Source organism: Phymastichus coffea, unplaced genomic scaffold (genome assembly GCF_024137745.1).
Source record: "Phymastichus coffea isolate CEN01 unplaced genomic scaffold, Cenicafe_Pcof_1.1 PCOF00246, whole genome shotgun sequence".
NCBI lineage: Eukaryota > Metazoa > Arthropoda > Insecta > Hymenoptera > Eulophidae > Phymastichus > Phymastichus coffea.
This window is the reverse complement of record NW_026707057.1, coordinates 96,540-119,586: the sequence shown is the minus strand read 5'-3', so window position 1 is coordinate 119,586 and position 23,047 is coordinate 96,540. Positions and strand designations below refer to the sequence as shown.

Here is a 23,047-nt window from a genome sequence, read left to right as displayed (position 1 = left end):
AGTAAAAATCGATTGAACGTTGCTTCGCGCAACTTGCAAAATAAATCCCCGAAGGACACAGCATGAAAATTGATTCCGATGAACGTTGCAGTGCTCAAAAATCTTGAAATGTCGACGTGGTTTCCACATTAGACAATGCTGACGACCGAAATGAAATAAAACAGCACACCAGCACCTCGGTCACGCTCGCAACGCTGACACGCTCACGCCGGAGAGAATGAAAAGAGAAAAAATTGGGGGCTCGCGCAGGTAAACAGCTCGTTCCCACGCGTAACGCACGATCGGAGTCCCCCTCCGACTCCGAGAGCGAGACAAAAGAGGCGAGCGCGTAGTCGTGGAAAGTGCATCGTTGGCTCTCGAATTTCGGAAGCAGGTGTCCGAAGTCTCGCGGACAGATTTCTTTTTTGCGGCGAGACCCAACGCCCAGGGCTTCTCGCTCTCTCTTTTCTCTCTCTCTCTCTCTCTCTCTCTCTCTCTCTCTGGCGCTCCCTCGGCGCATCCGACTCGTCGTTGCCCGCGTTGCCCGCGAGCTGCGTCGTCCGTTCTACGCGCGCATTAATATAGACGGGAGCGCGATAACGCCGCTCCCTACGAAACACCTCCCCGGTCGCTGTGGGTAAATTTGTCTAGGAAATTGGCGCTTGGCGTCGCGCGGCCCCGAGACAAATTCTGTGCCTCGCCGGTCGCAAGTTTCATTCCCGAGCCAGCCGAGTCATTGACGCGTCCGCTTCTGCGGCACCGCGTGCCACGCGCTTTTTCCGAGCGAGTCATTCGAACGTTATCGACGATTCCGATTTGAGTCGGCGCTAATGAATATCCATGTGTGATTGCCCAAATAAACGTATCATTAGAGTGAAAACCACTCGATGAGCTAGGAAAAAGAAGCAGAGCTACTCTTTTTGTTTGCTTTCTTATTTCCGGAGCGTTGCCAAGTCAATGTCTTCCCTGGCGCGCAATTAGTATCACGGCTTTCGAAGTAAATTACCAAAAGCCGATTATCTAATCTACATCTGGACGAAAATTCGAGCTCTTCAGAGGTTTCTGTTAATGACTTCAAACGATGTCTCGCTAGCCCCTTATTCCTTCTCGTTTCTCTTTCGGCCGATTTTCTTTCTTTCTTTCGCTTTTACTCTCCTTGTCGTTTTCTCGGCCGACGTTGCGCAACAATACAATGTTGAACGAGGCTTTAAAAATGTCCACACCTGCGTAACGCGAAAAGAACGCGAGCGTCGACGACCAATTTGCGTCTAATTGCCGTGCGAGGCCGTAAACGGCTTTGCCTAAACGACAAGACTGAGAAATATACCCGCCAGGGTCGAACAATATAATAACACCCGCGCGCGCGTGTCTCTGACTACGTTCCTTAATGAAGACTATCCTCCGACCAAGCGAGCTTTGCATACACAGACACACATTCGGCGGTAATTTCTCTGCTCCGTGCAACAATGAAGCAATAAAGATCGATGAAAAGATGTCGGCGAGCAAACGTATGCGCACACATGCCGGCGCTCCTATTTCTGCCAACCTATATCTTTGGACTATCCCACACTCGAGGATATTTCGAACTGCGCGCGAGAGACGTTTGGGATGCCTTTTTTCTATTGCCAATTAACGTATTCGTCGAATGCCTTTCGCGAACGACCCGAGAGAACTAACCTTTTCGTTTTTTTTCGAGCAGCGGAAAGACCATGTCGACGTTCACCCTCCTGATCGCCGTAATCGCTTTGTATTCGTGTAGGGGAAAGATCGGCAGCAGCGGCCACGACACACAAGCGAAGGGTTACTGCCGGCAGGCTTGCGCCGAAGTCGATTATCGATCGTTTTGCTCCTGTACGTACAACCGTTACACGGTTTTCTTTCTCTCTTCTTTCTTTTCGTTAGACGCTAATTTCGTAATATAAGCAATCGTCATGACCGTGTCGGCGTTGTACCTTGTCGTTTTGCGTCGCGGTCTATCGTTAGTTCTTTTAATTTTTTATCGAGCGAAAACAAAAAAAAATTCGAGATGCCCCCGTCGTCCTTCGATTTCGTCTGTACGCGGCTATTGACACGTCTTCGGCGTTTACGATCGCGAATTCGATTATCTCGAACGCTGCTGCCCCGCTGTTTACGCAACCCGCGAGCACGTGCAACGCGATGTGCGCGAAACAATGCGATTCGCGTACGCGAAACTTTCGCGAAGCAGACAGAGGGTGAGGATTTATGACAGTTGGGATCCGCGCGACGGCCACGGGCATTTTGGAAAATCGGTAAGTAGAAACTCCTGGCGGCGCCTTACGTAACGCCATTGTCGGTCGGTTCCGCATTTCCCCGAAACCGATCTCTGCCGCGAAAGTCAGCACGTCCGCGTGTCTCCGAGAAGGGAAAAAGTGTTTTTTCCGAGGTCCGGTAGCGAAAAGGATACGCGCTCGCGCAGGTACACGCGCGCACGGCGCGCCTTATTAAGGTCAGAGACACGCGCGCGCAGGACCTGCTGTTTCGAAAAACCCGTTTGCTAAGCCGTCTCTCGCTCGCTCGCGAGAGTGCGCGGAACAATTATGCGTTTCTTGCGCGCGCGCTGTTTTATACCGCCGGCCGACGTGATTAATGTTGCGCCAGAGAGCTAAGTTCGAGAGAGGGACGGAGTTTCTTTTTCTTTTTTTTTTTTTTTTTTCATCTCGCGCTTGCTCTCCGCCAGCATTGCTAATGTCTCTGTACGGCTCGCGATCCTCGGGGCGCCGTACCCCGACGCGCTCACGCTCCTCGCGCAAAAGGATGAAAAGACAACACAGCGACCCGCCGGATATTTATGACGTCACGGGCTGCGATTCTATCGCCGGATGAGATGTCAATCAGCGAAGCTTGCGGCGCTGTTCGCACTCGAGACGATCGATCGCGGGCCAAGCGTAGCCTTGCGAGCCGCCAATTTCGGGAGGCTGTGTGAAAAAAGTGACAATGTAGTTTTTAAAGGGACGACTCGAAAATTACGGTACATTAACCCCCTTCCCACAAACTGTCCGACGAGAAAAGAAACATTTTTTTAACAGCCGCGATCGTTTTACGATTGTCGTATTTCATCCCGGCAGCAGCGGCAGCGTGCAGCATGCAGAAGCAAAAGCTACCCAAAAGGAGCATCCCAAAGTGGCCAGTTACATAAATTTTCACTTTGCGATTTCCTCGTAAACCAAAAACCGCGCGACGCGTGGTTTCTTCTTTTTTCCTCCGTCGCGAGATTATATATATATACACGCGCGCGCGGATCCCCCTTTCACATTCTCCAAAACTGACGACCCTAAAGCGCTTCCACCGCGCGCAGACCGAAAATGCGTATACGTATATCGTGACCGTTGAATTTCTTCTCTCCGGCCGCAAATGACAGGCGCGCACGCAGCGACGGCAGATACGGACTCTCGGGCTTCGTTTTTGCATACCGCGGCAGCTACCTTCGACCTCCATCAGCAGCAACAGCAGCAGCAGCAGGCTCGCGCGATGTATCGAATGAGAGAGGAGTAATCGTTGTAATGAGTAGGTCTGCGGGGCGCAGCGCCCGCAGCTCGACCTCGCCTGCGCGAGCCAGTTCGCGCGCGCGGCATTTCATTACTACGACCGCGCGTCCGCAATTTATTCCTCTTTGTTTCCTCCTCCCCTTCGGAGGACGATTTTTCGCTTGCGATTAATGCTCCCGGCACCCCCTGTCTCCCTCCCGGCCGGTCGTCCCGCCTTTCAACGCGCGATAATTTTGCGCCTCCGAGTGATAAACAACTCGGCGAGTCACGTGGCAATTTAATCTGTCATCGATCGGCGAATTATCCACGGCGCACGATGCGAGTCTCGTCGAACGTTCGCTTGTGCCGCTTGGGCTCGATAACCGGAAAAAAAGCACGGTAGAGACAGCACGAACGAGCGAATGAGACGTCGTACGACGCTACAGTGGCAGCTCGTATGTGTTCACTTTCGTTTGACGTGGCTATTATACTTACACGAGCGAGGGGGGAGAGGGGGGAGGGGCCCTCTATCCGTCTCCCCGGCCAATTAAGGGCAATCATTCGTCTGCCCCCGTGGTGGGTGCGCGTATGAATTTCGCATCGAGCCGTAACGTGTGGGTAATTAAGTATGCGTATCAACTAGAACACCCTGACACGGCGTTCCTCTGCTCTAGGCGTGCGTATGTAAGCCACTGTGGAAAACTCGAGGTGAAACTAGGTTGAACCTCTTCGTTCTCGCTGCAATCGTTCGTGGGGGCACGGTCATTTCACCGAGCCGCGCACCTTCATAGTGGGGAGAGTTTGCAGTGGTACATAACATTAATACGCAATGAGCGCGGTTGCCTTCTTTTTTTTTTCTCAAACCAACTTGCTGATCGTTTGAAAGTATAAATGCGCGGGATTCCTGGAAATGAGAAAAAAAGTGCATCTTCATACAAATCGATGAATTCCCCCCTTGCGCGTACAAACAGCACGTATAAGAGCGTCCCGGAATTGAGTCACGTCACACAAAAGAAATGAGGACGCAGAGCGAAAAAGGCATGGAAATACGATCCCTGGTAATTCTAAAAATCCCTTGGAATTTTATGATTTTTTTCCTTTGCTCCTCTCTTCTTTTTCGTCGCGATTGCGCTCCGGCGATAGAGAGAAAGAGAGAGAGAGAGAGAGAGAGAGAACGAAAGCAATGTGCGCGTGATTTATATCGCAGCGTGGGGGCACGTGCCCTCCAATAAAAGATAGGGATCGCGAAAATGAAAAAACAATTTTCTTTTCGTGGCATGCACCTTAAGTTGCGAGTAAAATAGTGAAATTGGTCGATAGTTTTCAAAAAATAGGAGGGAGTGAGAGAGGGAGAGGAGAGAGAGAGAGGTAGTAAAAAAAGCGCAAGCGGAGACACGCAACTCTGCTTGTACTAGCGCATCTAACGAGTTCAAGTCCTTCTCCTCTTTTATCAGATCCACGCGTAGTCATTGCTTCCTTCTTTTATACACACGTGCACGCGTGAGCGCGCGTTTTTATTCGTAACGCGGTGAAAAATGTTCATGAGCGCGATGTGTCGATCGGCACAGAGAAAGTATTTCCTTTTTTTTTCTTTTTCGCGCATGTCGTCGACTGCTACGCTGATTAGGTCGATCGAGGAAGAGAAGCGTGGCAATGATAATATAACGGACGCGGTCCTCGCGGAACGCTAGCTTGGGCGCGAGCTCTCTAATTGACGAAAGTACGCGCGTAAACTTTCAAAATCCAGCGAGCCGGCCGCTCGCTGTTTTTTCGCTCTCTCTCTCTCTCTCTCTCTCTCTCTCTCTCTCTCTCTCTCTCTCTCCTCATCTCTCTCTCTCTCTCTCTCTCCTCTCTCTCTCTTCTCTCTCTCTCTCTCTCTCTCTCCTCTCTCTCTCTCTCTCTCTCTCTCTCTCTCTCTCTCTCTCTAGTGGTTTTCTGGGAAAGCAAACACCTGCTTTTCTTTTTATTGCTTTATTGCCGAGATGCGCAACGCCATGCTCAACTTGAAATCCTTTAATTGCGAACCGAGCGAGTTTTAGAAAACGACTATCTGCTGGTGCGAGCACGCCGGTTTTCCCCTTCTTCTCTCGAAGGCAACTCCATGACCGATGTTTTATTAGCGATTATGGACGAGGATTGGAGAAATGCTGCTTTAGATTGGTTTATGATTTTACGCTCTGATGAGGGAGGGACATTTTTAAAACTCGGAGCACGCGTAGAAAATCTGCAAAATTCTCACTAAAAGCTACCCGATGTCTTTATTTTTTTTGTCAAAATTATTGATTTCCGCGCAATCACATACAAATTCCGGTCTCGTTCGATTTCAGCTATGCATAATATTTCCATTGGTAATCGATAACTTCTCTTTGTCCAGTTTTTTACTAATCAAAAAGTCTTTCGACATTTCGGTCTTGCGAGCGAGCTAATGCACATCAAGATCCAAAAGACTTTCTTTTTTCTGATCGTTACTAACCATAGACTGGATTGCATTGGGATCAAAGAGTTCTTTTAAATCTTCCCAGTATAACAACTTTATAGAAGTTGAGAAATACATCACGTCTTTGTGTAATATCGTGATTAATTAAATAGCTACTTTAATCGCAGTTCTAAATATGTGGTTTTTCAAGTAATTTATTATACATACATATGTGTATTTTCTTGTGAATTACTGGCTTTTTTCAACAACTCGGATACTTATTAAAAAATACCCAGAACTGCTGAAATATGCTTACATATTTTGAAACATTGAAAAATATAAGGTATTTTCTGTATTACTGCGCTCAAACCTTTTGATATCACGGCAATAAAAAGTACGTTCTTGCGGTACTATAGCCGCATTAAAATTTGTTTCTTTTGAAAATAAAGTACAGTCATTCTTCGTGACGTTGAAAAACTACATCGTCCAGTCGTTCTTATCGTCGGCAATCACAAGCTACAACTTCTCCGTTTCAGAGTACAACAATTTTCGCAACAGCAATGACAGTCGCCCGGCAGCGGTGTCCGAATCAATCACCTTAATCCCGCAATTAAAAAGCCCGGCCCGTAAAGAAAAGCGAAAATAAATAAAAGGCTACGGCCGGAGCAGAGGAGAACAAGCGCGCACGGGCAATCTCGCGGATAACGGCTGTAATCAGCGCGCAGCAGGTGCGCTCTCGAGGGAAAGATCCTTGTCACACCGTGCAGTGGAGCAGGCGCGGCCTAGCCCAGGCGATCGCGATATCAAGCGACTGCACGCAAATTTTCCAGGACGAGCGGCGTGCACTTTCATTCAATCACATTGCTCGCGCCAGAGGAGATGCGCTCTCTCTCTCTCTCTCTCTCTCCCCCTCCCCATCGATCGGCTTTTAATTGTGCACGATGTGTATAAGCGACTACTCCGAGGCTGCAAAAATCCAAGCGATAAGTCGTGGGGGCACACAGAAACTTAACGGTACTCGCCAAGTTCACTGTTGCTTTCTTGAGGAGGAACAGCTGTAACGGTGAAAACAAGAGTTTCTTTTCTCTCTCTCTCTCTCTCTCTCTCTCTCTCTCTCTTTCTCTCTTCGAATAAAAGTATGCTGATTCTAGAACTCGATTCCTTCTTTTCGCGCCTCGTCGTCAACGAAAGTAATGGCCGGTGGCGTTACGTCGCTTCCCTCCCGATTGATAATTGGCAACTTTCCTTGCGAGAAAATGAAAACGCACGGCAAGATAACGCTGCACTTGTCGCATATTAACCGGCGATAAAACCGCTCTCCCCACACGCCAGGACGAAACAGCTCGCACGTAACCGACATGCCGCCCACACGCTACACCGTCTCTCGCTCTCTCGCAAACACTTTATTCGACGATCGTATCGCATCCGCGGAGAGACTAACGAGCGTCTTATCGATCGCCGATTGATAAACCGAGGGCTCGTTCAAACCCTGCCCTCGCGAAAAGGCGAAAGCATCGCTCGAATCTAACGGCCGAGTTGATTCGAAGGCAGAGCTGCTGAAAAAGTGGGCTATCGGCGATCGATATTCGCGCTCGCGTGATGCTCAGCCCGTCGGGAGCTCCTCTTTTTTTTCCTCCGTCCCGCGACACCGAGCACGCGGACTTTTATAGCGGCGAGGGAGCGACGCGAAACGCGAGTATCGACGGATATTTCCACGTCCGCGCGACAAACGATCACTTACCCCGGCACGGGCACGCGCCAAACGCGTAATCGAGCGCCCTGCGATAAGTTACGATGGACATCGTCGTGATTACGAAAGCAGGCCCTCGGCGATTCGATCGTTATCGATCAACTTTCGACCGAAAAAAAAGTATTCTTTGCGCGGCAGAAAAGCGCGTCTCTCATTGTTCGATATCATCCCATCCGTCATGTCGAGAAGATTGAAGAGACGCGCTCGCACGAGCCTATCGAACTTTCATCACGCGAGGCGCACCGTTGAAACATAGCCATCAACGAATTAGAAAGCTCTTCCTCCAGTCGCTCGTCGAGCGCAACATTTAAATTGGCTAACTATCGTGTCGCCGGAATAATCGGTTCCTGCAAAGCTGCTACGGCGAATACCACCATTCGCGGACAAGAAGATCTCTGTCCCGCGCTTCCCGCGCACGCATGCCAAGTCGAAACTGTCTTCGTTAGTTCGTCACTCGGGGATTCTCGTGCTTGCGCGAGGCGTGGGACGCTGCCTCGTCCGCGTCGATCGGTCGCACGAACGATCTTGCGAGGCTGCGTCGCAGCCCTGGAAAATCGTCGCCACGCTGAAATATGCGCGCACTCGGGAACGAGCAGAAGCACCGGGGGGGGGGGGGGGGCTTTCATAACGCCTTTTGTAAGCCAACTCCAGCGAGTGTTATGTTATATCAACGCGAAGCCAATCGTTCTCACCGACGCGCGCATCCTCGTTTCGCAAAGTGCAGCGCGGATATTCCTGCGCTCGTGCGAGGTCTTTCGCAACGCTCCGCGGGAGCTAAGTACATACGCGCGCGCATAATACGGTTACCCATTTGACCGACGGCTACTCCACACTCTGGATAATGGTTAACCTTCATTGGTTGCAAAAAGAAAAAAAAGTAGAAGAACGCCGCGCGATTCGCCAAGAGAGAAGAAGCAGAGCGTGGATTCAAACACACGCACGCGGATTTCTAAACGCGCTGGCCTTAATTTTTAGCTTCGCGAAACGCACATGCGCTGGCCGAGGGGAAAGCCTCGCTTTTCCCTTTGCGCAAAAGTCCGGCTGCTCGCGCGCGACGCTTAATTGTGAAAAGGCTGAATCTCACGAGGGAACGGGACGTCGATGTCTATCGCGCACGCCACATCGCGAGGAGTTGCCTTCGACTAGTTGTACGCTCTTCAATTTTTTTTCTCTATTTTCCTCTTTCGCTCGAGTGTAATTTGGACGAAAGTTTATTCTCCGTGTGCGTGTTCTTTTCTTTTTTTTTGCTTTACTCTTTTCGCGTGACGACATTACTGGCTTCTACTTTCAATTCCGTCGACTCTAAGTAATTAAGCATTAATTGAGCGAACATACTCTTTTATTTATTTTTTTTTTTATTTTTAATTGAGGAGCGATTGAGATAATCTAGCGATTGTAGACATTACGCGCATTTTTTTTATTTCTGGATGATATACCTATAACCATTTGTGACTTGCTGTCATGATCAAGTTTGATCAAATAATTGAATGATTTAGTATAAGAAGGTGATAGAAACAGGTGGTAATTTATTTTGTGTAGCCTTAAATTAATTCTTTCCGTCCGTTTTGTTTTTTCAACTTTCTCAACGCGATAAATTCCAATTAGAAAATTGATGTACACTTTACATCTATCAAAATTGTATTCATGATTTTTGTAAAAAACAACAATGAATTGAAGGTTCTATTTCTTTTAATTTCTCTTTTAAGATACCTCGTGTGAATAACAGATTTGCATGACCGAAAAAATACAATCGATGTAAAATTTACAATTAGCTTGAGTTAAAAACGGTAATGTTTGTCACTTGGAATTTGAAAAAACAAAGTGTTGCAGTTCCTTAAATTTTCATTCGATTGTGTGCGCAACGTAAATACATTGTCCCAACAGCTAGAGGTCCTTCGGCAAGTTTTTCAACTTGTCGATAACTCTTGCTACAGCTGTTAGCTCTCAAAATATCTTATAAATTTGGATATGAACCGATTTTACATGAATTCCATTTATTCGTTAGTACCGTTTCATTAACTCAAATTAACTAGAATGTTTCACGTACCAAGTATCGAATTAATATAAAAAAACCCTCAGAATCAAGCGTAAGCAATATCAACTGAACCGCAACCGCTGAAAAAACAAAAATTGATTTCCGCAATTCAATCTTCATCTCGGTAAAGATTTGTAAAATAGATCGCGAATCACTTATCCCTCGGTAGAAACAAAAGAGCGAAAAAATTCGTCGAGAGAGAGAGAAAGAGAGAGAGAGAGAGAGAGAGAGAGAGAGAGAGCGAGGCGCAGAAACAGACGGAAACTTTATCCTAAATGCTTCTTAAGTAACTCATCATTTACGCATGGCAAAACAATAATCGTAAAAGGCGTGTGCACCGGTGAGTTGCTGAATCTCGCGGAGGTGTGTGTCACCACACAAGCCGCAGCGGCAACAGCAGCGCGCCGCGCGAATATCGATTTCGCCGCTCGTGAATTATTTTCCTCCCCTGCTCCGACGTGCACGCCGCCTGTTTCTCTCTTTCTCTCTCGCGTGGACGTTCGGCGGCCGCCAAGACGCACATGCAAAGGTCACTAGCCTCCCGCTACTGAATTTATCATGCAACTATAGCCTTAGCTTCGCTGCCGAAGACGAGAATTATTGACGAGTGGAGTGTACAGTCGAAGCGCCGACGTCACAATATAGGTTTTTCTCTGGTTGTGCAAGTCTGTTTTTTTTTTATTCGGCAATGTTTCGCTTCGTGCCACAATCTCTTTCTTGGCCAACTTTACCCCTTGCAAGCTTATGCACATGCGTGTGTATGTATATTATGTATATATATTCAGTCATACTTTTTAATGAGGTGATTACTAAATTTGCCATAACAGTCGCTTTCAAATTCGTACGAACAACTAGTAAATTTGTGTTTCATACCTTCTCCTTTGATTCACTTTGCAACGCAGACAAGGCTAATTATGGTGTGTACAGCCTGATAAAATGTTTTATAGTTTGCAGGTAAAAATTACGATGGATATTAAACGGGCGTCATTGCAATTAACGAAATCGTTAAAGAGCATGAATAATTCGCGTTTACCTCTTGCCGGCAATGAAAATACGCGTAGAGTGAATAATACCGACAACAAAGTCGCGCTGTTTATCGCTTTTACGTGTCGTTTCGAAGATTGCTTTTAGAAGGCACGACTGCTCGGCGTGTATAATAACGATGCAACGAGAGCTGTGCACTCGATCGCGAGTGTAATCAAAAATGTGTGTGGCGCTCTATCATTCGCGCACAATCGTTTCTCCGCGAAAAAAAAAACCAATTCACCGTTATCTCTGTGCTTCATTGACCCTCACGGCTTGAACAGGTAACCGCGGGAGCGCTATCACAGCTCGATCTGTGATACACACTGTAGAAAAGGAGCGCCACTCGTTGCAAAGCCAGCAGCGGCCTTCCCCCGTCAACAATAAATACAGGATAGGCGGCATGGAAAGCAACAGCAGTAACCATCTTGCACCAATGCGAGAGTCGAAAAATATTCAGCTTCGATGGGATTCTCATATAGCGGTAGAAATGACCTCGTTGGTCGAACGATATCGCGCTGTGGCACGGAGCTTCAATATTTCTGCATTGCGTGACTTTGTTCTCGGGTCGTCGTCGTCGTCATCGCGATGCGTCGTCAATCGATACATCCCGAAAAACTTAATTCGGTTATGCATTCCGCCGTCGATAGCAATTTTTTTCTCCGGCGCGTTTAGTTCCGACCGCTTGAGCAGCACCGACTATTACCCAGAGCTGAAAATCCGAGCTGCGCAAGTCCGACTATTACTGCGTTACTTTTTTCCCTTTCTTTCTTTTTGCCGAATTCTCAATTACGCAGGGTTCTCTGAATCATCGGCCGGCTTTCGTGTAGCTTGTATCCAATCTCAGTGTGTACGTACGTTTGAGCAATACTCTCGTACTATTGTGTTTTATAAGGAGATACTCGACTGTAGACTCGAGAGGCCTTTTGCTATTAAAGCTGCTACGCGTGTAGCGTCACGCTGAGGTTTTACACGGTGTCATGACCATAAATGCCGAGCTTTTACTGTTAACGCATCATGCGGGCCCAGCGTACATGCGTGCAAGAAAAGAATCGCTGATAATATGTTTTCGCGCAAAAAAAAAAAATAAATAAAAAAAAAGAAAAGAAAAAGAAAAAAACGAAACAAACTGCCGAGCTTTGTGAATTATTCATAGGCGCGCGAATGTCTCTGCTGCGCGCGCGTATAATTGAATGGTACAACATTGGCTGATGCTCGTGCCCCGGCCGATGCCTGGCGGCACGAAAATCAGCGATCAATCCGTAATTTGGCGCGTGTTCTCTCATTAAATCTACGCGAGCGTGTGCATTTCGCGTTAGCGGTCGCGTCCGAAACGAGACGACTGGCGCTAAATTTAATCCTTCAATTATACATCGGCGGTGGCTCGCTCCATTCTATTATGACAGCGATACGTGACTACCCGTGGTGGTGGTGGTGGTGGTGGTGGTGGTCGTGGTGGTCGTCGTCGTCGTCGTCGTCGTCGTCGTCGTCGTCGTCGTCGTTTGCCGCCGACAGGTAGCTAAACTGCCGCCGCATAATACCGATCAGGCTCTCGTAATCCTCTCTTTCACACATGTACACTCGCGGGAGAGAGTGCATGCGAAGCAGAGGTTGCAGCAACAAAGAGAGAGAGAGAGAGAGAGAGAGAGAGAGAGAGAGAGAGAGAGAGAGAGAGAGAGAGAGAGAGAGAGAGAGAGACTAGGCTGCTTTGCTCGCGCTGGCTTTGCGCAACCGTCGTCGACTCTGCGCGGCCTTGCATACACGCGTGTGTAGGTGTCTAAAAGCGCCTTTTACCAGGTGCGCCTCCACCTCGCTCTCGCCCCGCAGCCGCACTGCGAAAACGTGCTCTCCCGATCGCGGAAGCCGGTGATTCATTGACCGCGCGCCTGTTGCACCCGAAAACCAGAGCTCGCGCGCACGCGCGCGCGCTAGTGTGCCTGTGGATTTGTCGACGCATGCTTGTGTTTTGCCCCTATCCCGATTTATCAAGCAGCTTCTTATTGTAGCAAATCACTTTTCGACGAGTCGTCCGAGCCCTGGTGCAGCCGGCGTCCGCAGTTCATATTCATTGAGATGGACAACACGATCGTCGGGCTTCGCATCTCTTGTACGCTACGGCAGCGCGTTGAAATGGAAATCGCTTGTCTCGGACCTGCTCGCGAGGGACGTCGCACAATTAATGGTTTTCTTGTCGCGCGAGACGCTCGCCTTTAAGCCGCTGGTTACTTTGTCAATGATCGCGGAAAAAACGGATCTGTCGGGATGAACGAGAATCGATAAGCGATTTTCATTGTAACTGGAGCGTACGCGGCAGTAGCGCACTTCGCACGATTACCCTCGTCGCTCTAGCAGTTTTGTTTACCGTTATTTTTTCAGTTCGCACAAAATCCCAACCCTCGCCTTGTGCTTTTGTTTGCAGAGTGACGCGATGCACAATCGGCTTCATAACAGCACCAGCAGCAGCAGCATCAGCAGCAGCAGCAGCAGCATCAGCAGCAGCAGCAGCAGCAGCAGCAGCAGCAGCAATAATAGCAGCAGCAACAGCACCAGCAGTAGCAGCAGCAACAGCAGCGGTCATCAGTCGCAGCAGTATGACGCTGAGAGAAGATTCACCTAGTACAGTCTGAAAGGGCAGCAGCATGTTGGGTGTGAGTCAGCATCAGCAGCAGCATCATCATCATCATCATCATCAGCAGCAAGCGGGCGGAGGAGGCGGCGTCGTTGCTGGCGGCGGCGGAGGCGGTGGCGGCGGCGGCGGCGGTTCGTCAAGTCTGCGACACTCTGCGAGTTTCTCGTGTTTGCAGCGCGGAAGTCGTCCGCAGGCGCCGCCCTCGCATCAGTACACTTTACAGTCGAAGACCTCGACTCTACAACCTTCGTCGTCATCGTCGTCGTCGACGGCAACACGCGACAATGCCTACAACGACATGTCGGTCTACCTGGACACCGGCAGCAACGATTACGGCTTCGTCAGGTCGAGACCGAGGCTGCGTAGCACCAACGCCATTCTGTTGAGAGCTGACGACGTTCACCAGCAACAGTATCAGCAGCATCAGCAGCAACAGCAGCAACAGCAGCAACAGCAGCAACAACAGCAGCAGCAACAGCAACAACAAGACCTCATGTCGAAGAGCACCTCGTCGTCATCGTACCCGACGCCCGCGAGCGAGATGAGCGCCAGCTACCACGAGGGCGCCCAGTACCACAGTCCCGAGAGCGCGGGGGGCTACCCGAGAGCGTTGGTACCTGGTAGACGTCGTCGTGGCGGCCTCATACTCTTTACCGCTTCGACGTCGTCCTGGTGGAAGAGCAAGCAGCGGGAAGACAATCTGGCTGCGACGAGCAAGTTGATCGCGACGGCCGCCACCTCGCCCACGCAGGAGCGTCGTTGGCCTGCCAGCGATAGCAAGTGGCCGTCCGAGAAGCAGCGCGCCGTCAAGTGGACCACGCCGCAGGCCAACTCGTCCGGCAGCAGCACCGCGCAGGATCGCAAGTGGAGATCCCTGGGGGCGTTGCTGCGCAGCAACGCACCCGCGAGTCCGAGCGTCGGCCGAGCCTACCAGCCGACGACCTTCGAGGAGCCGACGAACAGCAGACGTCGTCTTTTCCCGGCGGAGGAGCCCGAACTCGAAGAGGACGAGGCGAAGGACAGAAGGTCGACTGCTAGAGCGCAGAGCTTCTACCTGCTGGACGACTTTCTGCGTCCGCAGCCACAGTCCGCAAGCAGCAACGGCGGTAGCGGCGGCAGCAGCAGCAGTAACAACAATAACAACAACAAAAACAACAACAACAACACCAATCAACACCACGGCAACGTTCAGGCCCCGTGTAACGGCGGAGGCGGCAGCGGCGGCAGCTCGAAGCATTCGATCGACCTCTATCTGTCGTCGCCGTACGCGCGACAGCAGATCGGCAACTCTGCGGCGACGACCAATATAACGCCACCGCGACGGCACAACTCCAGCTCGGACAGCTTGGAAGTCGCCGCCAGTCCGCTGCCACCGCCGGTACCGCCGCCGCCGCCGCAGCTCAGCACCCGCGAGAAGATCGACAGGGATTGGGTCGAGAGCGCCCGCGAACGCGAACTCTGCCGATGCAGGATGTGCTGGTCCGGTATGCAGCAGAGGTCGTTGCACGAGGTGAGTTGTCCTTAAGCTCTTTCGCTCTCGCAGGCTTTTATTAGTGTGTGTGTGTGTGTGTGCGTGTGTGCGTGCGTGCGTGCGTGCGTGCGTGCATGCGTGCGTGCGTGCGTGTGCGTGCGTGTGCGCGTGCGTGTGCGTGTGCGTGTGCGTGAGCGTGTGCGTGTGCGTGTGTGCGCGCGCGCGCGCCTGAGTGATGCACGGTCGCGCGCAACGCGTGGCCGAAAGGTTTTCAGACAACGAAGGAAAAGAAAAAAATTCTGTTACCATCTGAGTAATTCGAAACCAAGGGGGGGAGGGGCTTTTCAAAGCTTTTACGTTATCAACAGAAGAAGCTTTCGAGAAAGAGCATTTGTCTTAATTAGACTTAAAGTGTTTGATGAAAAATGACAGCAGTTTGAAATGACAACAAGAAAGAAAAAGGCGAGTTTTTTTAGTGAAGACTCGTCCGTTATGTTAATCAGAGTGTGAAAACATTTCGAAAATCCAATTATAACGCATAGCGGTGATTTGCATCTGCTGCACAATAAAACTCTGAGAATTAATCATCTCTCTCTCTCTCTCTCTCTCTCTCTCGTATGTAAAGGAATAAAGGAAAATGTTTGAATACAATATAATCCCTCTCTTCGTCGTCTCTCGATGCATTCTTTGTCTGAAATTGAATAAGTTGGCTGCGTGCAGTAATAGCAGCAGCTCCTTAATTCAAATTTATAACTCATCCAAAAGAGAGAGAGAGCGAGAGAGAGAGAGAGAGAGAGAGACAGTCAGAGAGAGAAACCTTTCAAAACCTCATCAAGTCTTCATTATTTTTCTATTCTCTTTTTCCTTCTTTTTTTCTTCTGGAAATATACTGGAAAGACGTCTCCCCTTAATTCATCTAACTTTGGGCAATTCGGTGCCGTGAGAGGGGCGGCAGGTCGTACAAGAGGATAATAGCTCACCTTGACGACAGAATGAAGGCGTCTGGAACGAAGGAGTCGTCGTACACGTGTGCGCGTCTCTATTCTTGGTGGGGGTCGTGACTTCTAAAAGTGAGGACGCAAAAAAGGGTGGCAACTGGTAGGCGTCGTGTCGTGGCCCAGGCAACTGCAACGCTAGTGAATCGACGTGCGCGCGAGTTTTACGTAAATAGAGTCGCCGGCCGATTTCTCGTACTCGCAGCTCGTCGTCTCTGAATTCCAGTTCTCGAAACGGACCCATCGAGCATTTAGTATTCGGGCTCAGCGCCACGCTACTCTCGTCCATTCTCGGGCGCATATAGGCAGGTATGCGTAGCAGTATCTCGCGATCCGGATCTCGGTCTCCAACGAATTTTCGGGATGATGCGAGGACGAATGATAGATTCTCTACTCTATCGCCGCAGCGGCCGTGTGCGTCTATCCGTGTGTCCCCGAGCGGGAAAGTGCGTTGTTTATGGGTCTGCGCGGTTTGTTTCGTAACCCGTCTACGTCTACGTCGTCGTCGTCGTTGTCGTCGTCGCCGCGCACGTGTGTGGGAAGTAATTTGCCGGTATTGATGGATTCGAATTTCACTTGCGTTTTACGGCGCCCCGAGACGTTATTTATCGATATGAGACGCACTCGCGCGCGCGGGCTACAAGTGCAGAGGTGTAAATTTTCGTTTTATCCCCACGCGCGCGCGCGCGCGCGAGCCGAGATTTCAATGTGTACGACGTCATAATTCAAAGCACAGGCTGCGAAACTAGTAATCGGAGATTATGATATGTTGCTTTTTAAGTGCGCGCGACTGCGGCATAGCAGTACTTTTCGTAATTGTCGTTTATTTTAGACATTATGTAAATACAATCCTTTTTTGCGCGCGAGGTAATCTATTTGCCATTACGGCCGAGTCGCGCAGTTTTATCGTGCCGAAACGACTCGGCAATTACATTGTTCGGGCGCACGATTTTCAGCGATAAAAGAGATTTTAATATTTAGATCGACTGTCGATCGTCGAAGGTTACGCTAAACGCTGCAAGTCGCTTTCTTTTTCGTCGTTCAATCAATGAAACACAATAGCTCAGTCTCTTTGTACCTGACATTGAGTAATCGCGAGATTCGTTATTAAAGAACACTTAATGGTCAATCCGAGCGAGCAATAATGGAAAGCTTATAAGCGATCTGATAAAGGAATTCGTTAAGGGATATCGATCGGTTGTTAAACAAGCTCACGCGAGGCAACGATACTCTCCAATATAGATTCGTGCATAATTGATAGGCAAAGCGAGCCGCGGAAAGAAGAGATGACAATAAACGTCGCATTGCCGCATTATCGATTGCGAAGCAAAAGAAATGGCGCTGCGCCGAACAGAAAGTTCCCTCTTTTTTTTTCTTTTTTTCTTCTTTCTTTTTTGGCGATATCGCAAGGTCAGCCAGTAACTGTGTGCTTTTCGTAGGTATACAACAAACATAGCGGTTAAGCGCGGCGGAAGCGTCGTGTCTGTCTGATTTTCTCGGTAGGCTCATAATGGAGAACGAAACGAGCGAGCGAGGCGGTTTCGAAAGGGCCTAGTTCCGATCTAATTCCAGCGCCGCCACGCACTCGCGCCGAAGATTAACTCTTTCCTTTGTTGTGCTGCCTTCTTGGCTGCTTTTCTCATGGGCGCTGCTGCTTGCTGCCGCTCGACAAACGGCGTCTCTCGACGATTTACCGTCGCCGCGCAACCGAGTGAAAGAGAGATACCGAGCAGCTCGTGTTTTTTTTTCTTTTCTTTTAATCTTCCTCGGGAAAATAAGCAATCGACAGTTCCCTCGTTTTCGTGCAATTTAACGATGGGGGACAATCTTTTATCCCAATGGAAATCGTTGTTTCCGATAGTCCGAAAGGAGAGTGAGGGAGGCACGAATGAATCGGGAAGATATATTTTTTTTGGTCATGGAAGAATTCATTTTGTCGTCCCTCGGTAACTTTCCTGAATACACTTCGTTTTCAATAATACGTAACGCGACGAGAGGAAACATCGATGGGCACGTTGAATGACTCGCTCTCTCTCTCTCTCTCTCTCTCTCTCTCTCTCTCTCTCTCTCTCTCTCTCCACACAATGTAATCTCGTCGAAGATGATGAATAGAAGACTAAACTCGCTTGAAGAAAGTGCAGTCCCGCAGCACGTATCGTGTTTTTTTTATCTCCCTCCCAAACGCTTTCGTCACCGTGAAATTCGACTCTGAACCCGGACCGGAATCTCCTCTCTCTCAACCATCTCAAACAAAGCGCTAAATTTTCGGCGTGGGGGCGCACGCACACATATACCACAAAAGTGGAATGCACTCTCTCAAAGACTGCAAAAAGAGGAGTTGAAGCTTCAGCAAAGCGGTTGCGATTGAGTCGCTCAACGACAACGCTCTCTAAGAATATCATCATGGGGCCGCTGCACCGTAATGGCAGTGTTTGACGAGGGTAATTTAACGAGTGATTGATCATGTGTCAAAGGCCTAAGTAGCTGCGAGAGCCTCTGTGTGTGCGTGCGGGTGTGCGTTGTTCGCGAGTGCTAACGAGTGCGGATGAATGAGCCTGCGCGTACTACCTGCAAACGGCTTGTTTACCAATTGTACAATTGGAACAATGTAATGCCCGACGTCCGTGTGCGTAAGGCGGCACGCGCCATCTGCATGCACCCGAGCCTCGTCGGCACGGCAGACTGCTGCGGTCGCGCGTACCGACGGGCAGTTGCCTACCCGACCGACGACTCATCCTCTCCCGAGAGATGACACCCGCAGGTGTAACTCCTTGCCGAGCCGCTTTTCCGAAACGGCTTCATTGAAAGGCTGGTTAACTTCGGAAAATACCCGAGGCGTAGGCTCGCAAGATGAATGACACACCACGATGTCGACATTCGGAGAGAAAAAGAGAGGCGTCTCTGCCGGACAGGCCTGAAATCGAAGCGTCCGAGATAGATGAGCGGGGCGCGTGGAAGGAGTCACGATTATTATGGCCGAAAAAAGGGCCAAGTCGCCGAGACATGGGCACGAAAAATACGAGGCAAGCTGGCTTCGGTCGGAAATGGAGACAAGGTCGTGCGCGGGCGCGCGAGTTGGAGGGCTTAGCAACGCCGAGGAGAGTTTGGGGGGGATGCTGTACGCGCAGGACCTGCGACGACCTCATATTGATCCCGCGCACCCACCCCCACCCCCTCGACAGACAGACACACACACACATTGGTCCAGCCGCCACCGCCACACAAGCCTCTCTCTTGCGTGCCTCGCTTCTCAGTCGTGCTACACCCTCGTCCGGGATCTATGCGAATATAACTGCTCTCATCGGCGTGCCACAGGTTCTCTGTCCTCGTCTCTCTCGCCGACTTTCGATGAGTCATTCGTAAAACGATCGAGTTCAATCGGAGAGCGAGCCACATCGTTGTGCATTTGGTACGTTTTACCATTGATACCCACGGGGTGGGGGGATTTGTTGTCGTTGTTGTTGTTTGTGCGTCGCAGTGCCAGCAGGAGAGTGCTGGGGAAAACGACGCTGCGTCCTTCTCCGCAGCGGAATTCTCATCGCCGCTCCTGGATTTCGCCTTTCCCGTTCCGACAGCTCTTCCCTTCCTATCCGGTGGGTGTGGAAGACAACTTTGCGTACGACAAACTTGGCCGCTTGCAAATTTTACGAACGAAGCTGCTCGCCTTTTAATTCGCACCACGTAAAGTTTCGCGCGGCACGGGCGTTGAATCTGGTTAGCACTACGTGAGAAATTAAATCTGGCGACGTCGGAAAGTCCTTTTTGAAATTACAACGGGCTCCACACGCGCCACTATTCAATGTTGCAGCTCTCTTCAGCCGATCCTTTTCGTAGCTAGGCTCGAATTTTCTTTCTCGTCGAAAAACAGCGAGGGGGGATGCGCACGGTCGTCTCGTCTTTGATCCAAAGTTTTTCCGTTTGTCTCGATTATCGCCGCAAAAAAGCGCGATATTCGCTTGGATTATCAAGTGGCTAACAGTATATCCTTGAGACAACAAGCCTAGTAGTGTTCTTGAAGCTCGTGACGATCGATCTTTCGACAAAAGAGAGAGAGAGGGAGAGAGAGAGAGCCACTGCCAAAAACGGCCGCAACGGCTTATCTCTCGAGACGACGACAAGGAGAGACGCGTGGGCTGACGCGACAACGTTGTATCGCATCCTTTCGGAGAATTAGCGATTCGGGTTTAAGTGGCTTTAATTGCTCGGTGCTTCGTTCTTCTTTCCCGCGTGTTCGCTTTCACCGGCAACCCACTTCGAGAAAAAAAAGCGTATTTTTTATTCCCGGAAAGCGCAAACGTTGGCGTCGCGTACCGATGAATAATCGGACGCGAACAAAGCGACAAGTGCCGGACAGCGGACTGATTTGGTGCGCGCGATCGCGCGAGCACAATGAGAAGGAAGGGAAGGAATTGTGTGTTGCACACGCGACGGTTATTAGCATCCGTTCTCCGAGAATGACATTTTCTCGATCGCGCGAGCAACGCGCCAAAACCAGTTTTTCGCGCTAATGAAAGGTCGATGTTGCTTCGGCTACCGCGGAGCGCGATAATTGCGAGCCAACTGCGATGGGGAATAAGTGGTTCTCTCATTATTGTGGTCATGCGAGCTTTCAATTATTTTCCTTTTTTCTGCGTGTGTTTCTTAATCGACCGTCACTGACGCGCGCGCGCGCGCGCATAATAGCCAACTTGACAATATTCAATTAAGACGAAAGGAAAAGTCGCAAGGTTGAACAATTGTCACGCCACCGTGGAAAGCTTTATTTTCGTCTGAAAGTAATCCTCGTTTTTTCCGGCCTTCCGATCGGCCTTTATTTTCGTCGAAATCCGCACTGAAAACGCGTCGAGCGAACGATCGCTACTTTCCAGTTGGCTTGTTCATCGACAAGTTCGAAAAAGAAGGAATGGTAGTCGGATGCTCTCTAATGTTCTGTGTTTCCTGTGCAGCAGTTGGTCAGTCGATTAAAAATTGATCCGCGATAGCATCGCAGTAGCAGCAGTTAGCCGGCAATTGTCGGTCGGTCGGGCGGGCGCGCGGAGTGGCGAACAATAGGTCGCGCGGGAGTTACCTATCGTCCACCCTCTTCGCCCCCTCCCCCTCCCCACCTGCCCCGCACTTAATTGGAAAAGTTGGAGTTTGCACTGCGACGCATAAATAATCGTCGACGCACCCGTCGAGAGTGACGCGGAAAGTCAATCCTTGTGGTTGTTTGTGCTCGCGGTAGAGTCGCGCGAGGAGCGGAGAAGCCAGGAAAAGTAGTGGACAGTGCGGGAGTGCATGAAACATGGACGCGTTGGAGTTGCAAGCCGCGCTTGTGAAACTCGACCCGGCGACCACGGTGACGCCGCTGGGCTTGAGCGTGAATCTCGTGCCAGCTCATTTTGCCGATCCGCCGTCGACGACGGCGCCCATCACGACGGCCACGACCAACGCGACGCCGGCGACGCCGGCGACGACGGCGGATAGCGGCAGTGGCGGCGGCGTCGCCAAGAAGAATAACGGCGCGAGCGCCGGGCCAAGCGCCGCTGGCAACAACAAGTGTGCTATCGCCGAGGTGAGGTGACGTCAAGCTTGCATCGGCGTCAACATGATTTACCATACCTACCCGCCACACAGAGCCAGTCGACACCACAGCAAGCACACGGCCAAGGAGAAGAGATACCATCTTCTTCATCATCACCATCATCACACTTTGCATCACAAGAACCGAGCGGTAAGCCAACAAACACTCGAGGAAGAAAAGAGCGAGCTCTCGTGGCTTTCGACAAACATGCTTACCGCTCCGCTCGTAATAATAATACCGGTCTAGCAGAGCTACGAATGCTTCGGCCTCGTTGTCGCAGATTGACCTCCCTCCCCCCAACCCCCGAAGATAGATACGGACACGGGGAAATGGAAAATTTGGCGAATGATTGACAGTGAGGTCTCTCTATCTCGCGTGTTCCACTTTTAGCTGCGAGTAATGTGTCAAGTTCAATAGTACGCACACGCGAGAGGCAGACAGCTGAAATATGAAAACGCGTAATTCACGCACCATTTCGTAAAAGTAGCCTCGTACACGCGCGAGGTCTTGCTAGCAATTAGCCCGTCATACATACGCGCACACGCAACTTACGACTACCAAGGATCTGAATTTTTTTCATTCTTGGTAGCAGTATATCCTTTCTTCCGCTAATTGACAACGACTTTTAAGAGTGAGAGAGAGAGCGGGGAAAAACGAAAGGGAACTCGGTAGAGAACGACAGATATATCGTCGATCGAGCAACTCTACATTTACATAATATGCTGCGATGGGCTTTAATAGGCATTTTATTACGTACGGGTGCAATGGCTATGTGAAACTCGTGTCAAGCGCATTGTTAATTGACTATTACGCCGACGTGTGCACGACGATTTTTTTCAGCGCCAAGATTTATGCGTCGTCGAGGCGCGCAAAATTTTTTTTACGCGGCAGTTCCGCTCGTTTCGATGATTCAAGCCACGGAGCCACCATGCAAATGTTCTCCGGAAGCGACGTCGTCGACGCGATGATTTCGCATAAAACGATGCGTCCGTCGACGCACATTCCGACCCGATACAATTATCGTCAGTCGAGCAGATGCGCGCATGCACCCCATTAGGCAAGGTCTATTAGCTTTGTTCGCGCATAGACAATCGTTCAACGCGAAACACACATGTCCCACTGTAATATCGCGTCCGACGAGGATCCCGCGTCGAATTTTCGGGTCGATATGAAGAGACGCGAAGAATAGTCGGTCGTCGCGGCGGTAGATAGTTGTAACTAATGAATCGCAACGAGATCCATTAGGCAAGGGGCGCGCGTGCATCGAAACGACGTTTCCCAATGGCCGCTTCAATTAATACATTTATTCTCCTGAACAGCGCTGCGCGGGCATACGTGTACGTGTGTACGATAGCGAATCAATCGAGGAGCAAAAACAAAGCGGTAGCAGCAGCAGTTGAGATTGAATCGAACAACGTGACCTACGAATGGAAAGTCCATTTAGATCGATCGGTATATGCGCGCGCCGCTAGCCTTATCTCGGTTAAGGGATTTCCACCCACGACTTTCGGGCTTCCCTCTCTCTCTCTCTTTCTCTCTCTTTCTCTCTCTTTCTCTCTCTTTCTCTCTCTTTGTTTTCGCGGTTGCCCGCTAACGCAACGACCGCTCAGGAGAAAAACGTCGGTAACTTGCGAGCGCTAGCGCGCAATCGACGAACTATCGGTCGCAAATGCGGGCCAGCGAACAGCTGGAATCGAGCAT

The 23,047-nt window shown here is 50.1% G+C and overlaps 2 protein-coding genes across 3 annotated transcripts in view; both read left to right on the top strand.

The window, feature by feature from the left end:
* The first annotated feature begins 13,163 nt into the window (after positions 1-13,163).
* Positions 13,164-23,047, top strand: part of LOC131674456 (dual specificity tyrosine-phosphorylation-regulated kinase 2-like) — a 36,941-nt gene continuing 27,057 nt past the window's right edge. For both annotated transcript variants that reach the window (XM_058953153.1, XM_058953152.1), the window contains exon 1: positions 13,164-14,827. In XM_058953153.1, the coding sequence (XP_058809136.1) occupies positions 13,328-14,827 (1,500 nt within the window). In that variant the 5' untranslated portion in view covers positions 13,164-13,327. The remainder of the gene's footprint in view (positions 14,828-23,047) is intronic.
* LOC131674458 (uncharacterized) lies at positions 19,054-21,475 on the top strand. The gene is made up of 2 exons (XM_058953155.1): positions 19,054-19,192; positions 21,008-21,475. The coding sequence occupies exon 2, from the start codon at positions 21,068-21,070 to the stop codon at positions 21,344-21,346; it is 279 nt and encodes a 92-aa protein (XP_058809138.1). The 5' UTR covers positions 19,054-19,192; positions 21,008-21,067; the 3' UTR covers positions 21,347-21,475.